Source organism: Colius striatus, chromosome 2, assembly GCF_028858725.1.
Source record: "Colius striatus isolate bColStr4 chromosome 2, bColStr4.1.hap1, whole genome shotgun sequence".
In the NCBI taxonomy this organism is placed as follows: Eukaryota; Metazoa; Chordata; class Aves; order Coliiformes; family Coliidae; genus Colius; species Colius striatus.
The window spans coordinates 15,841,646-15,857,624 of NC_084760.1; the positions used below are offsets into that span (position 1 = coordinate 15,841,646).

Sequence of the window (15,979 nt, forward strand, 5' to 3'; positions counted from 1 at the left end):
AATCACAGCAGTGCTCACTATGTTCATCATGTTTTGACAGGTTATAACATCCTAGTACAACTTCTTTTAGTTGGAATTCTTTGTGTGGTAACAAATTCAACATTAGCATTTTATTTGGGAAAATCTCCACAAAATCTTCTCCTTTTGGGTCAACCATGGATTGATATAAATCTTACGTACAGTTTTAAAAGTCAAGACTTGTAAACTGCCACTTCCCAGACCAGTGACAGGAGAGAGGCACCAATTTAAAAGCTGCACAGAATCAATTTTCAATCACAAAACACAGAGAATTTTAAATAAGTACCCTACCACGCTGTTTAAAGACCTGCATTGTGAATTATGAAGTACCAAAGTTCTCATATGTGAGGTTTATGCTGTTAGTGTACTGTGGGACTCTCTACACCTTGACAAGCAGTACACTCAGGGTGGGATATTTTAAACTGTGTGCTACTGCACAAGTCACGATTGTCCGTGTGTGTACCATCCGTAAGGTTCTGGTGGAAATGATGGAATATCTGTGCGCTCCTTGGGTAAGAAAAAATATATCAACACAGCAATGTGAAAAAGATGTTGTTTTCTCGTCATCCTTCCACATTCCTTATTTAAAAATAGGAAAATTTTACATGAAAATTCTGCTACAGCTCCAAACTTGAGGCACGAAATATTATTATCATCTTAATCTCCGATCTCCCACACATGGAGGGTCCAATCTAGAAAATTCTGCACATGCAGAACGTCACACTGGGCCCAGTGATTATTCCAGATGACTAATTATGTTGGTAAATGTGTACCTTAATTGCAATGAGTCCAGTTCCACCATCAGATATGCAGGCACAGCTCCAATTACTTCAATGGAAGTTGCATGGAGGTATCTGAAGGCAAAATTGAGCACTTTAGGTGAAATTTTTAAAGATGGCCTCTTATTTAAGGACAGATATGAAAGGATTAAGATACATCCATTAGTGACTGAAGTAAAGAAACTGAGATATCTTAATCCTATCATAAATGCATGAAATAGACCAAGGATATAAAATAAGAGGGAAAATTGAGACCCCTTTAAAAATTTAGCCTTATATGTGTATGGTGCACAGATTACAGTTACTCTAAAAAAAATAAGGTTTTCATTGTGTGACATTTAAGTGCTTCACCCTGTCAACTGTATGTTATACTAAATAATTTATATGATATAAGGTTACTCTGTATTACTTACAATACCTGAGAAAGAATATTCTCTTACATAACGAGATGCTATTTTGGTGACTATATGTAAAAATTACTGTATTCAAGGTTGGGTAAATATTCAGTCTCAACTCCGTAATTCTTGATTTTTGTAATGTTTAAATTCTCAACCTTAAGAACACGCTTATATTTTGGTTTTAGTTAGCAGATATCATTATATAGAATAGCATGAGAATAATTAATGGGGACTGTGAAGTAAATCTATATTCTCTAGGAGAAAATTCTTCTTAGAGTAAAATGCAATTTATCATGAAGAAGTTGTTAATGTATTTCTAAGCAAGTAATTGTGTGAAATGTCAGCCTGCTCTAGAAAAAGACGATTGTGTTCTTTCCAGCTTTGTTTACCATACACATCTGAGTGTATGTTGTACCTAACTCAGTTCTGTGATGGAAAAAATTAACTGCCTGATAAGTAGCCTTTATACTCTTTACATGTTAATCCTAAGAAGCAGAAAAAAAATCTAACATGGGAGCAAAAGCACATTAGCAGAATGCAACAACCATAGGTAACACCACCATATGATCACATTACTTTCTTGGAACACAGCTGGTTACCACAGGTAATGAAAATTTGACATAAACAATACTTCAAGAACCCGCCTCTTAGAACAACACAGATCTACTTGCTTTTAGGACACCAGTATTTACAAAGTGCTTTTTCTGGAGCTCTTGAGAGGTAGGACTACATAGTAATTTTACAGACTGAAGCACTTCAATCTCGTGATCTTTAAGTTCTACAGTGGTTCCAGAATTCCAAATATGGAGATTTACCATAAGTGTCTCAAATTAGTAGTACAACTACCATCAATATCAGGTGTGTTACTCTGTGGTGTCAGAAGTCACACTTGAAAAAGCTCTAACTCCCATCTCTTCAAGAGCTGCTGATTCAGATGTGAGATCAATCAGTATAAGAAGTAATTGAAAGAAAAGAGCTCATTGAGCAGGCTGCTTAGATAAGGGGCAGATAAGATCTAAAGCTTTTACTACTACTAAACCATGTGAAGGTTGTATAACAACGATGTACATAAACAATCAAGCCATGCAGCAAAGACAGACATACAAATGGAATCAAAATGTTACATTTCAATTCCATAAAGTGGTCCAACTCCTGTAATCCCTGGTGTACTGTGTCTGGCTGGGATGGATGCAGTTTTCTCCGCAGCAGTCTATGTATGCTGCTGAATTTCAGGTCTGTGACTAAACCAGTGTTGATAAATCACCAAGGTTTTAGCAATTGCTCAGCAACGTTTGCACAGCACCAATGCCTTCTCTGTTTCTTGTGCTGTTCCAGCCCTCCCAGTAAGCAGGCTGGAGACTGGCATGGGAAACAGTTGGGTCAGCTGAACCCAATTGACCAGAGGAATGTTCCTTACCATATAGTATCATCCTCAGCAATAAAACTGGGTGTAGTCTTTCCATGGTAGCTGTTGCTCAGAAACTGGCTGGACATTGGTCTGCTGGTGGGAGGCAATTGCTTTTACAGTGCTTAATGGTGAGGGTTTTTTCCTTTTCTTCTTTCTTTTTTTCCCTTCAACTATTAAACTTTCTTTATCATGGACCACCATGAGTTTTTACTCACTATTTCTCTTCTAGTTCTCTCTCCCATCCTACCATGGAGGCTGAAGTGAGCAAGGAGCTGGTAGGTGCTTATCTGCTGGCTTAGATGAACCCATCTCACCAAGCCACCAAGAATTAACTGCCCAATGTGGTTCTGAATAGTCTTCTGTCAAACAAACAAAACTTCTTTTAGTTATTACTCAGTTTATCATTCAAGTCACTGCTATGTCCGACCTGGCTTCTACTGTGAATGGTTTTCAAAGGAAGAAGACATAGTCTACAATAAACACACTAGTGGGCCCATCAGATCCTCCTGGGACTCCTCCTCACATGTCATTTAAGAAATATCCTTGTGAAGACTGTTCACCCTGTACTGTAATTCATAATAGACCTTACAGTAATAAATATATATATATAGTAAAGATACTACATGCTGGAAGCACAACTAAACATCTGGATTTCCAGTCTTTGCAGAGGTGATCATGGCATTACTAAAAAGAATAATTTAATAAATGCAAATAATGGAAGAGTTGGTTCATTCACTCATAAATCAATTAAAAAATTTGCTTGTATTTTTTGTGAGAAAAGAAGTTTTGATTAACATTATAGGTAGTTCTTGGTACATGTTTCCATCATAAGGGATGGTTTTTCTTTAATTGACAAAAGAAGGCTCAGGGAAGACCTTACTGCACTCTACAACTACGTGAAAGGAGGTTGTGGTGAAATGGGTGTTGATGTCTTCTAAGTTACAAGCAAAAAGACAAGAGGAAATGGCCTCGTGTTGTGCTAGGGGAGGTTTAGATTGAAGATTAGGAAACACTTCTTCACCAAAAGGGTCGTCAAGCATTGGAATGGGCTGCCTGAGGAAGCAGTGGAGTCACCATTGCTGGAGATATTCAAAAGGCATATGGATGTGACACTTAGTGTTTGGTTAATGGTTGGACTCGGTGATCTTAAAGGTCTTTTCCAACCAAAATGGTTCAATGATTCTACGATAGTCTAAAGTATGTAAGTCCATAATATGCCACTTAAAGTAGGCAGGGAATAAACTAAAGGAAATAACTAAAGATCAAATTTTCAGCCTGCAACTTAATCTCAAAGAAAATTAGGACAGGCTTACAGTTGTTTTTTCTTAAAGGCGATGCCCATTTCCTAATTTGTCTAAGACATCTGTTTAATAAGAATTTATGTACTAACCATACTACTTTTAACATGTAATCGCTACTATAAGGTTTCTAGAGTTACATCTGATGGCATTAACTAGTTAACAACCTCATCTTTATTTCTATCCTCAGAAAAACAGTATGTAACGTTTCAACTGCTATCTGCTGTGTAACTGGTAGAGACGTTAGAGTCGGCTAGAATCCTAACTGTTCAGAACATAGGCTGCCTTTTCAATTATGAACAGAATAACAGAACCATGAGCATTATACTACACTAACATACCAAACTCAGTAGGGAGGACAGAGGTTTGGGGTTTTTTTAAACATTTTAATAGATAGACAGAATGTATCATCTGGCATAGTTCTGTTAGCCACAAAATTTGAATCTAACAATACACTAAAAGTGACTTTACAATAATTCAACCTGCATTGATGTCAACAATATGAAAATTCTCCTTAAGAAAAAGATTGAGAGCTATAAAAACTGCACTAACAGTGACCAGTGCAAAAGAAATTGAAGTCGTTTTAAGGTTTTAAGTTCCCCATTTAAGGTCTGAAAGGGAGATTATATTATTTATAATTTTTCTTAAATGGTATGATGCTATAAACACCTATCTACTAAGCTGACAGCATAATCAGCTGGCGGGGGTGGGGGTGGACCAGATGATCTCTAAAGGTACCATCCAACCCCTACCACTCTATGATTCTATAATCTTATGTCTTACTGATATAAGGATTGCAAGGAACAGTAAAAATGCTACACAGCTGCCTTTTTAGCTTTAGTTTTTAACTCGTGAGCTTAACTCCTGAGCTTTTAACTCCTGAGCTTAACTGTTTAGGTATCCACCTCCTTCACATTACAACAATAAGCCTCTACTCTTACAAAAAGAAACAACAAATTCTTAAATGCCATACAAAGATAGGGAGGTTTAGGATATCAAAATAAACATGGAAACTGGAAGATACTAAGTTTGTCACTGGATTCTGATATTTTAGGAAGACTATCATTCCAAACATACTGTTGGTGAAAAAGATTCAGAAAGAAGTATTAAAACAATCCTAGGAACTTCAGAATGCAGTCTTGTAGAAACTGATCTAGGAAATGATTAAAAACAAATGAGATATGTGGCTTATTGGGGTTCATAGTTATTTATATGTGTGATGATTTCTAACAATAGAATGCTCTTAGCAGATACAGGTACAATAATGCCCAGTAGCTATGAAGTTAGGTAAAGTCAGATAAGTAATAAGACATCTGTTTAAAAAATCAGGTGGTTAAGTACAGAAACAATTTTCCATCACTTGCAGTCATTAAGTGAAAATACCTTTCTCAAAGGACTTCCTTGCTCAAATTCAAGTATGGCAGTAATGTCAGATTGGCTGTTGACATTACCTGGTCTGTGACTAAAACTGATAACCATATTGCTTTTCCCAAGACTATTGAGAGCCTATGGATGCCTTAGGACCAGCTATACCATTCTCTATAATGGTCAAGTCTTCAACAAACACAGAATTTGCTCTTGAGGCACTTCATGTTTCAGTTCAAGATGGTCAAGACAGAAAGGAGATGTAGGATAACAGTAGAATTTGGAAATTTTCCAGGTCTCACCAGCACTATTAAATGTTGGAGTAAGCTATGTAACAAGGAACTGGCATGAAGATTTTACATAGCTGTAACTCTTATCAGCATATACCACACATCCCTTATGATGCAAACATTAGGGGAAAAAAATCTAGAAGTTTAAAATTACAGAAAGATTTGTTTCCACAAGGAAGCTAATGAAAAGTAAGTTGAGACAAAAATTTATCTTACAAAACCTATTTTATAGTAATAGTGATTCTGGGGCACAAAAAGCAGGTTCTGGCAGGGCAACAGGGAACTGCCCTTATCCTAGAAGCCAACAGAAATCTGTCTTACTCTTCACACTCAGTATTTGTACTAAGAAGAAAAGTTGAACATGGACAAGCAGCTACAGCTATAATGTAGTCTACAGGCTTGTACACTTAGCCTTTCTACACAGCAAAAGCCAGAAGCTTCACTTGTTTGTGCTACTTAGATACTCTGTGGCTGGGAATCGGGGCGGGGGGAAAACCTAACAGTATCTGGTCTGAGGAACTGCAAATTGAAGAAGAAACTAGGCAGAAGCAGTGTCCAGAACAAAGGTAGGGAAATAAAGCAGCAGTGAAATTTTGATTGGAGAATCCCCTAGTGCTGTGAGAGAATGAAGAAAGAAGGGAAGGGAGTATTCACTGGAGACCTGTCTATGTGGCAGAGCAGACAGAACTCACACTGGTGTTAGACCAGGATGAAGCTTTTCAGAAATAATATAGAGTCTCCAGGTTACTTCTGCTCAGTCTTGACTTTACAATATGCATACACAAAGTATCCCTGTGGATACTCATGGCAAAATCTACCATGAAATTTTAAAAGACACGTGAGATTTTGAAATCAAGAGCAGATGAATGTTTTGAAATATAAGGTTAGTAACACTGAAAAATCAGTTTGTTGTTAAGATATAGAACCTGTTCTCTGTATATATGACTTCAAAGAGTACTTCTTGGTAACACATAGATAGTGAGGGAGATGGGCTCTGAAGCCTGCTCCGCAGCTCTGTACCTGACTAGAACATGCTGTGGATCCTTTAAGTTTCTGTGCATGGGTTTCCTTTCCACTGGAGCTGATTACGTCTCTGAACTTCCTTCCAAATCAGAATTGAGGCATGACCAAAGCACATGACTCAGACTGCCAAGCTGTGAAATGAGTCTGGATCTCCCTGTACACACAGAGGCATGGTGGCCATCTTGAGTTCAGTAACTGACCCCAGAGGAAAATAAGCCATTATAAAAACCAGAATTTGCTGATGCAGTATCCAACTCTTCCTCAAATAATTGTAGGGATGATCCAAACAGAGCTTCTGTTTCAAAGAAAACAAGAAGGAAGCTTTTTAAAATATCAAAAAAAAACCCCTAAACCACTGGTTTTGGCATCAATCCAAGTCAGCATTTTCGTAATCTGCTGAGGACTTTTAATGCAATTCTTTCCATTTATTGAGTGGAACAGATGCTTCATTTTTTTGTTAGTGTTGTTCACATCTGTGGTATCCATATACCTATGCCTCATACCTACATCTCTTGCCACATATTACCTTGCAACACTCCCGCCCTCCATCACCATCTCCCATTCACTTACTGTCTCTCTTTTTAATCTTTTATTTTGCATTGGGAAAAGTCAGAGGTGACCGTGGGATACTCATGTAAGTCAGCTCAAGTTATTCATCGTCATCAACCAGAACTGCCAGCTCTTCTTCCTACTTCTCCTCTGCCTCTGCATTCAGCTCCCTTGAGGCAGGGGAATCTGTGCACATAAAGATCCCACCACTTTCTATATATTCCCAAATCTAGGGCCAGATTCATTCAAATCTTGTGGAAATAAGCTCTGTTACAAACCTGTTACAGTCATGGTCTAGTTTGTCTGCATAAAGTCAATTGTTTAAAACAACGGAACATCCACTGCAGTCCAAATCACAGGGCAAGGTTTGCGAACTTGAAAGAGGCATAAACAACAAAACCGTCATGACTGATTTGTATGGTTCTGTTTGAGAGAAATATAAATACTGAAGCAAGGAAAAATGACAGAAATCATTTGTAAAATCCATCACTCTTAGTACTTTCTTCAGATGTTTCATAGTTCACTCTTACAATTGTACAATAACTTGTAATTGCTAATATCTAAGTTAAAGATTATTTCTTTTTTGTCTTTTTTTAAAACATTATAATGAAAACCAACTCCTGAGTATTCTCATGGGTGTTAAGAATTCATAGCTGGTGGAACAGCTTTTTACCTAAGCAAGTATGAATGTGTCAGTGGGATTCACCCTTTCAGCATGTAAAGAAGTTGTGGGAGATACTCCGATTCAAGTTCAACTCACAGTTTGGCTTTTACCCGCCAAAGCCTGTATTCAGACCAGAATTTCCCAAGATTTGCAGAACTCAGCACTAAAAGTAAGAAAAGGTTAATGTGTGATATTAATGCTTATGCGGGATAGTATTTTATTGTTAACATTAAAAGGGATATTTTGTTTCATTTTTTCTCTCCAAGCTTCATTCTGATTTTACCAAAAAGAAAAAAAAAAATAAAAAAAGACTTCTCTGCAATGTTGCCTCAAGAAGGACATGACAGACTGCACTTTCCACTTTGTGGACTACCTTAGATACCTGTGGTTTGAGTTCACTGATTCACTGGCATCAAAAGCAACTTGGAGAATTCATGAGAAGGTCTGTGCTGTATGTCTGGCTCTAGAAACCTGCCCTAGAAGACGACTAACTTTCTGAGTGTCAAGGCCTTGTCATGTAAGTAAAACACAGCTCATTCTTCAGAACCTCTCTGCATAAAAAGGATCGTTTCTGGCCATCAACACTTTTACCTATTCCTAAACCTAGACCTATGCCATCACCCTCCCAGAGGCCAGGAGTCATGTCCGTATCATTAGAAGCAGATGTGCAGAGCTCAAGAAAAGCTTAGGTAAAATCTTACTCTTTGAGTGAATTTTAATTCAATCACACAGCTTCTGATCCATGTAAAATATCATGACTACTCCTGGTAAACCCAGTAAGGAAAATCAGAAATCATGAGAAAAAACACTTTCAGACTCTAAAGAGGGGCATCAGAAAGCTTACAGATATTTGAGAAACAACAGTCCCGCCCATTAGCACACGGTTAACTAAATGCTATATACTGACACAGAATATATTGAGGGAAAAGCCAGTATTGACAATTGCCAAACATTTGTAAAATAAATGACATAAATATTTACCTTGTGTGGAAGAGTTAAAAGTCTCTTGCTCTTCAATGAATTAAATGCACGGAATGATGGAAACAGAAAAAGAAATCAGCAAATTGAAAGTTAGATAAAGAAATGTGTTACATGTGACAATGGCATGTACAGTAGGCAGTACTCCAGCATATGTAAAGGTAATGTAAAAAATTAAAATGGTAAACCATGACAAATAATAAAGCCTATGACTTTTTCTTTAAAATTAACAGGAATAATGAAGTTACTGAGACTGTGGACTCCTTAAGTATTCCGCTTGAGCAGTATTGTCACAAACAAATCTACAAATGACATAAAAATCTTAAAATTGCCTTAAGCATCACTCTCACTCCTGAATCACATAGCCCTGAGTTAGATTCTGAAGCCTCTTCTGCAATAATGAGTGTTACAAATTTATTTTCTACTCAAAAACCACTGGACTACCGCAAACCGGTCTTTAATGAAAACATAAAAGGTTATGAAGCTTGAACTCATTTACAAGAGTTAGGAATGCTGAGAAAAAAATACTCTCCAGGGTAAGCAAAGGTTCCACAAGCTGCCTCAAAATATGCAGTGCCACCTCATAATTTCAAAATAAAATAAAAAATATGAACACAAAACAAACAACACTAAAAGACTAAAATCTAAAACTGAAATGACTTATTCTTCTGCCACTCCAGTTTTACACTGATGCATCTGACAAAAGGCTTTAACTGAAAGGGTTTGATCCAGCCATACTCAAGCCATACTCTCACTGCAATGAGATTTTAATAATAAAGTGCATACACACAGAACAGTTTTCACTAGCTATTCATTTTTTTAGGAACTTAAGTTGGTTAAAAATAAAAAAAAAATGTGTCTCAAATGTACTACTTGACAAAATATTGATTTTCTGTAAGAAATTCTGATTCTTATTTGCTAAAAGGAAATACTGTACATCAAAACAATTTCTCTATGACATGACTACTATTAAAGACTTCTATATATATATTATACACATGAACTTTATACAAGTAATCCCCATTCTGTACCAGCAGAGCTTTCAACAATTTTCCCTCCTGAAACAGCAGCACATGCACACAAATCCACTTCATCCTGCATACAAGCTATCCACAAAGCTTATGCAGCTTTTCCTAAAGTGAGCTACTACACAGCAATACTTAATGCTATTTGGATTGTTGCTCTTCTAAAGGTAACCTCCTAAGGTCTATTGCCGTAACCAGATGCCACTGGTAAACACGCACACCCACATCAGTTATGTTTACAGATGCTCTTTATATGGAAATACTCTGCTGATTATCACAAACTTTACTCTCATTATAGGACTTCTGAAACCTGAAAACACATTATTGAAGCCATGAAAAGGAAATCACACTGTGAAGAGCCCAAAAGAGGTAGATACAGGGAGAATGACCCACTTTGCATGAATTAGATCTTACAGATCATTTCTATACTACATTCATTGCACATTTATCTTTCTGGTTCATAAATTTCAACAGTACATACCTTTCTTCTAATTTACTTTCTAGTTGTCCTAATATTACCTACTGCAGCTAAAAGAAGTCTAGAAAAATGCTACAGATCTTCAGTCTGTATTAGTTTCCTTGATCAACACAATGATTAACCATTCTACAAAAGCATAGAGACCCGCTTTCAAATTCTATTCAAGCAAGAATTCAGAGGATGGATTGAGAGAAGATGACAGAAAGACGCTTTATACAAAAGTATAATTTAAAAACCATGCATCTACATAACAAAGTTGATATAGAACCATCTATAAAAGAATGTCAAAGCAGAATCCCCATCCCTTTTAACAATTTGCACAGTTCCACTCAAACATGATGCAAATAATAATGAAAAAAAAAAAGTCTGATGCAATTCTCTTACAGCTTGGCAGAGGATGACATATTGAGAACACATCATTGTCCTTACCATGGCTTAGAATTTTGCTGCTTTAGTCACTGAACCAAAACATCTTCAAATTATTAAGTCCTTTTATAAAATTACCAGTTAAAGATATAAAAACCACTTCTTAAGTAGCAAAAGTCAGGGTAATGACTATAAAATCTTGAGTTACCAAAAATGTACAGACAAATCTACACCAGACTAACTTTAAGTATTCAAGCATCCTAAGACCTTTAGATGCAATAATTTCACAGTATGTCTTGCAGTCTAGGAAATACTTTTGAAGAGGTTTCAAAGGAAAGAAATACAGTTGTGTTTTCCTTGAATACCACTGGGATTAAAATAAGAATCACAATGCCTTAAAAATTTAAAAAAATCTACAATCTTAACTGTAACCACTCTAAAAAGTCTGTGTGTACCAGAGTTGCTAAAAGATATTATTTACTTAGAATTGTCCCAAGTAAAAATAACTGCCTCCCTCCCCAACTTCGATATCAGGCAGAGTTGATCTCCCCTTCAGAACAAGAGGCCTTTTTGTGCTAATTATGCTGTGTCGAAGTTTCAGGCCTCAAATTGGACTTCTTCCATTTAAGATTTTTTTTCACTCTCCCTGATCAATAGCACCAAGCCCATATCTGCAATGGAACAGTGATCATTACTTTTGTCTTCTCTGTAAGAATTCCTAATACATGGGGGTTTTTTAATACGGCGTGTCTACTGGTAAGAACCTTTTAAAACTACCTTATTTTCTCACAAGTTGACTTTTTATGATTCTCATATTGCTGACCAGAGCAGTAACCAAAACTTCATCTGGTAGAGACAAAGAAACGACCTTTTTTTTAGTTCTAAAGTTGACAATGACAAAATGGAATGTCCAACATGCAATGTCAGTCCCTGAACAAGCCTATGATCATTTACAATTTAGATCTAAAGATTAAGAATTAAAATATCAGTCTGTTTTTTGAGAGGCAAACCTCTAGCAGTTTCTTGCTCCTTCATTAACTCTCATTTGTTTCACAATGAAAGCTTTAATGAGTAATAAAATTACTTTACTGGATTGTTCTATGCTTCCTGAATAAGCACAGAGCAAATAAAAACCCCCACTCTTAACGTACACACATTTAACCTCTTTACAACAATCACTGTGATTTGTAAAACAGACACAGATTCATACATGTATATATTTAGTTGCATATACAGCTCTCCTGACAGAACAGAATTGATGTAGAGTATAAAGAAGTACTTTACTATAAAAATGATATCTTACGGTATATCATACAGGATTTCCTTGAAACACAGGATGTCAATATTGACCACTGAAAAGTAGCTTTATTTATAAATGAAGAAAAAGCATTTTGAAATGCTCCCTATAACATTTGTATATTCTATTAGATATTGACATCATCTATATCCATGGTCACCATAAATTTAAATCATTAAGGACACAATTCAGTTCCAAGTACAGTTAATGAAAATCTTTTACTGACATCAATATGCTTTGGATTCAATGCTGTGTTAGGGTTAGATCACTTCTAGTCACTCCATTTGTCCCATTTGAAACTAATATTAAAATGTGATACTGTATATCAGAGCAAATACTATGGTCTTATAGCCTCACTGAACTATATCTTTTACAGTAGTATAAAGGTCACACATACTATCATATTTATTTCATAAAAGACTGAAAAAACCCATTGAAATATTCTAGAAAATATATTCATTTTCGTACTTCTCTGCAAGTATATTATCAGCTTGAGCAAAGTACTAAATGTGAGTAAAATCAGAAAATCTCCCTTGCCAGAGGACCAGCCAGTCACTTAGACAAAACTAAAGTATCGCATAGAGAAGCAAATCTCTTTAGCCTTCGACTCCATGTGCCATAATACAGTCATATCGACGCAGGTGGTATGATAGACAACAACGTAAACAGTATGTCACATCCTACTTGTACATTTTATATATAAGAGGCAAGCATACCAACCACAAGTGTAAATAAGAGCTCAGTGAAACAGCATCACTTTATAGGTGTTCACGGTACAAACAATTTTGTAAACCTACAGTAGCTTTAGCCTTCCGCTCAGCTTTTCATTTTTTTCTGTCCTCTTCTGTATAAATCCCAGCTCTACTCACTTTCACAGTAAGTTCTATAGTCATTTCCAATATCTTTAACAAAATGTAAACTAGTATTTTATCCTTAGTATACCACTTATCAAGAACAGCAGAAAGGTGATAGTTGAATATCCAAGGAAAGCCAACTTAAAGCTGATTCATCATTACATATTGTACCAAGTTCTGAAATTACAGAAGAAACACGAAAGTTGGAATTCATTACCTATTGGAGTTCCTTAAAAAGCTCCCAACTTACTAATTACTAATAGTTTGTAACTAGTTTATATTCCAGACAGTCCTAGATTCACTACAAGAGGACTCAAATGTAAAGCTTTAACATTAATAAAATGCACTTGTATATTAATCATTCAGAATAAACACATGTATTAAACGAGAATAAATTTTTATATGTGATAAGTGAAGGTGTAGTATGCCATCACAGTTTAAAGCCCTAAAATTCATGTAAGCTAGCTGCATGTTAAAGTAAGTTGCCATTCAATAACCTATGGTAATCATTCACGATAATAAGGTCATGGGCATTATCTTTTCAAGAAAGTGGTTTGCCAACAGTTCTAAAATGCACTACAATAGTTCATAATTAAGAGCATTTTTTTCATTCCCACATAGAAGAAAACCTTGCAGTACATGTCAGTCTCAGTCATTGCTTGTAGTCAATGAGAAAATACTTTTTATAAACTCAGTAGAAAACCTGAATGTGCAAGTATCATCCATTATGCCATTTCACTTTAGCATAAAAGCTCATACTCTGTGCGGTATGTGGCTTGAAAAGGAGACAGCAATATTCATACTTATTTTATATTACTAAGTAAAAACATCTTCCACAACCTTTAGGTCTATGTTGTCTTCAGAAAAGAACAGGTCTTTGCCTGATCAGTTTATTCTTAAAAAAACCAATGAGCTAACAACCTGTGCTTTCACATTTCCCATGGTAATTCCTTTCATTCTTTACTTACTGAACACAGATTTGTGGTATTTATTGTTAATCTACGTTAACAACACACAAGTAATACAAACCATAAAATAAGAAATGAGTAAGACTGTCAAAATGTTGAAAAAATCTTTCCCCTGATTACTTTATCTGAATACAAAGTAGATATGTGTTGGAAACTACCACGAATCTAACAGTAATTTAAAAGTAGACAACCATAACAGTGTATTAGAAAATCAAGGCAGTCAAACCACGTGTCATACGCCACCAGTCAAACTATCAGATTTCTTAGACTACAAATATGCTTTCATAAACTTCTGTTCCTTTTTTCTTAGAATTATAGCTCTGAACACATAGTTATCAAAGTAGATTTTAAGTTAAAAAAGGTAAGAAATCAAAGAGTTTAAGCTATCATAAGCTCATTATTTGATACCTTGCTCTATACTGCCACTTCTTACTGGAACTTGTGGTAGCTGTCTTCCTCTGCGGCTGCTGAAGGATGTGTCTGCCGGAGGAGACTGCGTGGGACTTCCTTGGGGATGTATTCTGCAAAGGAAATTAGGAAATAATTACAATAACTCAAATTAAGAGAATTTTTAAAATTCTGACTATTGTGTACATATTAAGTTTCATTAACTGCAGACAAGTTTGAAGCAGTTTGGTGTATGCCATACGCACATACGCAGGTCTAGCTGCCTAGTTAACCTTACGTTCAATTTCACTCCCTTCAACTAAGAAGAAATATTTTCCCTTGTTTTGGTGTATGTGTTTCTGTTGCCTTTTAAAAATGAAGTACTAGTTAGAAAACACTGAATGAAAAGTAGTTTTCTAAGAACAACTCATGATTATGACTCACAGCTTATATATGTTCTCCTGTCCTAGTACAAGGGCAATAGAAAATATCACCTCTATATTTTACTAACTTTCACATTCCCTTTGTGCCAATGCAGTAATTGTATAAGATCACAGAGTATTGGACAACAAGTATTTACTCCCATGGGACAATGTGCTGTTTTTTTCTTGAACTCAAAGAAGAAAAAAGACCTTTAACGTTGCTATTGGGGAAGTGCATGTGTGTGCACAAGACTTTAAATATTTGTCCCTAAGTAAGTATTCTAAACCCCTTTGGCTGAACTCTAGCTAACACTATTTCAGAGCACCTTGCTTACTTGATTTCTTATATATATAGATACAGCATCTGAGTGTAACACATCCAACACTTTTGGAACACTGGTAAGTTTGCATTTAAAATAAGTAGAGACATCTCTAATAACTAGGGAAAAAGTTTAAGAAAGTAAAGATGAGAAGAAGCAGATAACTGAGAGGGAGAGCTTACTATTAAATGTCCTTGTCAGTTACAGTAATACCACACTCACTGTAGTGGACAACATAGATCAACTGACTTTCTCTTAGCCTGTAAGGTTATAGTCAGCTGTGCAAACAGCACGTGATTTCCTGCACAGTGTTGAAGAAAAATACTTGAATAATTTTCATATGGATATGGAACAAAACACAACAATGGAAAGATGAAACATCACCAATTTTTTACTCTTACATTGCATAACTATTGAAGTTCAACAGCAAAGTCACCATCTGGATGGTGAAGATAGATGGTTTAAAGGATATGGGAGAAGTATATTTACCATGAAGAGAGGAGAATCTATATTTACCATGAAGAGAGGTGAAGATAGATGGTTTAAAGGATATGGGAGAAGTATATTTACCATGAAGAGAGGAGAATCTATAGTGCCAGAATGAGTGAATGCGCCATGTATGTTTAGGAAAATACAACACCACACTGACACCTGGGAGGAAGAACATGAAAGCTGTGCTGTACATGTAATAGCAACCTTGTCAGAAGTGGAGAAGACGGCACCGACCCTCCGGGCGCTAGGTGATGTACAGAGCATAAGGGTATGACACTAGAGTGCTCACTCGACCTTGAGCGAGCGTGATGTTTTCCCCTAATGACTGGCTGTTCAGTCGTTCGTGGGGTTGGAAGTCCCCGTCTAGAAAGACATGGTAGCAGACCCCTAAAACATCAGGGCCAAAAAGAAACTGTTCAGTTGTTAGCTCCAGGCACACCTTCCCATGCCCCCCTTCATCACAGAATATTGCAAACCCTGGCTGACAACCAGGGTTGACATTTCAGATGGAAGTTATTAATCTTGAATGCAAATCCATTTTTCAAAATGACAAACTGCAGAAGGCTCACTGTTGCAGATACACGTGACCCTGATTGTGGA

General features: G+C 36.3%; 1 protein-coding gene across 2 annotated transcripts in view; it reads right to left on the reverse strand.

Moving 5' to 3' along the window:
* RIMS1 (regulating synaptic membrane exocytosis 1) overlaps nucleotides 1-15,979 on the reverse strand; it is a 175,874-nt gene that overhangs the window by 72,980 nt on the left and 86,915 nt on the right. The window contains exons 23-25 of one of the 2 annotated variants that reach the window (XM_061989497.1): nucleotides 15,584-15,766; nucleotides 14,167-14,279; nucleotides 8,774-8,803 (exon numbers count right to left, since the gene is read on the reverse strand). In XM_061989497.1, coding sequence (XP_061845481.1) covers nucleotides 8,774-8,803; nucleotides 14,167-14,279; nucleotides 15,584-15,766 — 326 coding nt within the window. The remainder of the gene's footprint in view (nucleotides 1-8,773; nucleotides 8,804-14,166; nucleotides 14,280-15,583; nucleotides 15,767-15,979) is intronic. The other variant, XM_061989498.1, reaches the window with a different exon arrangement.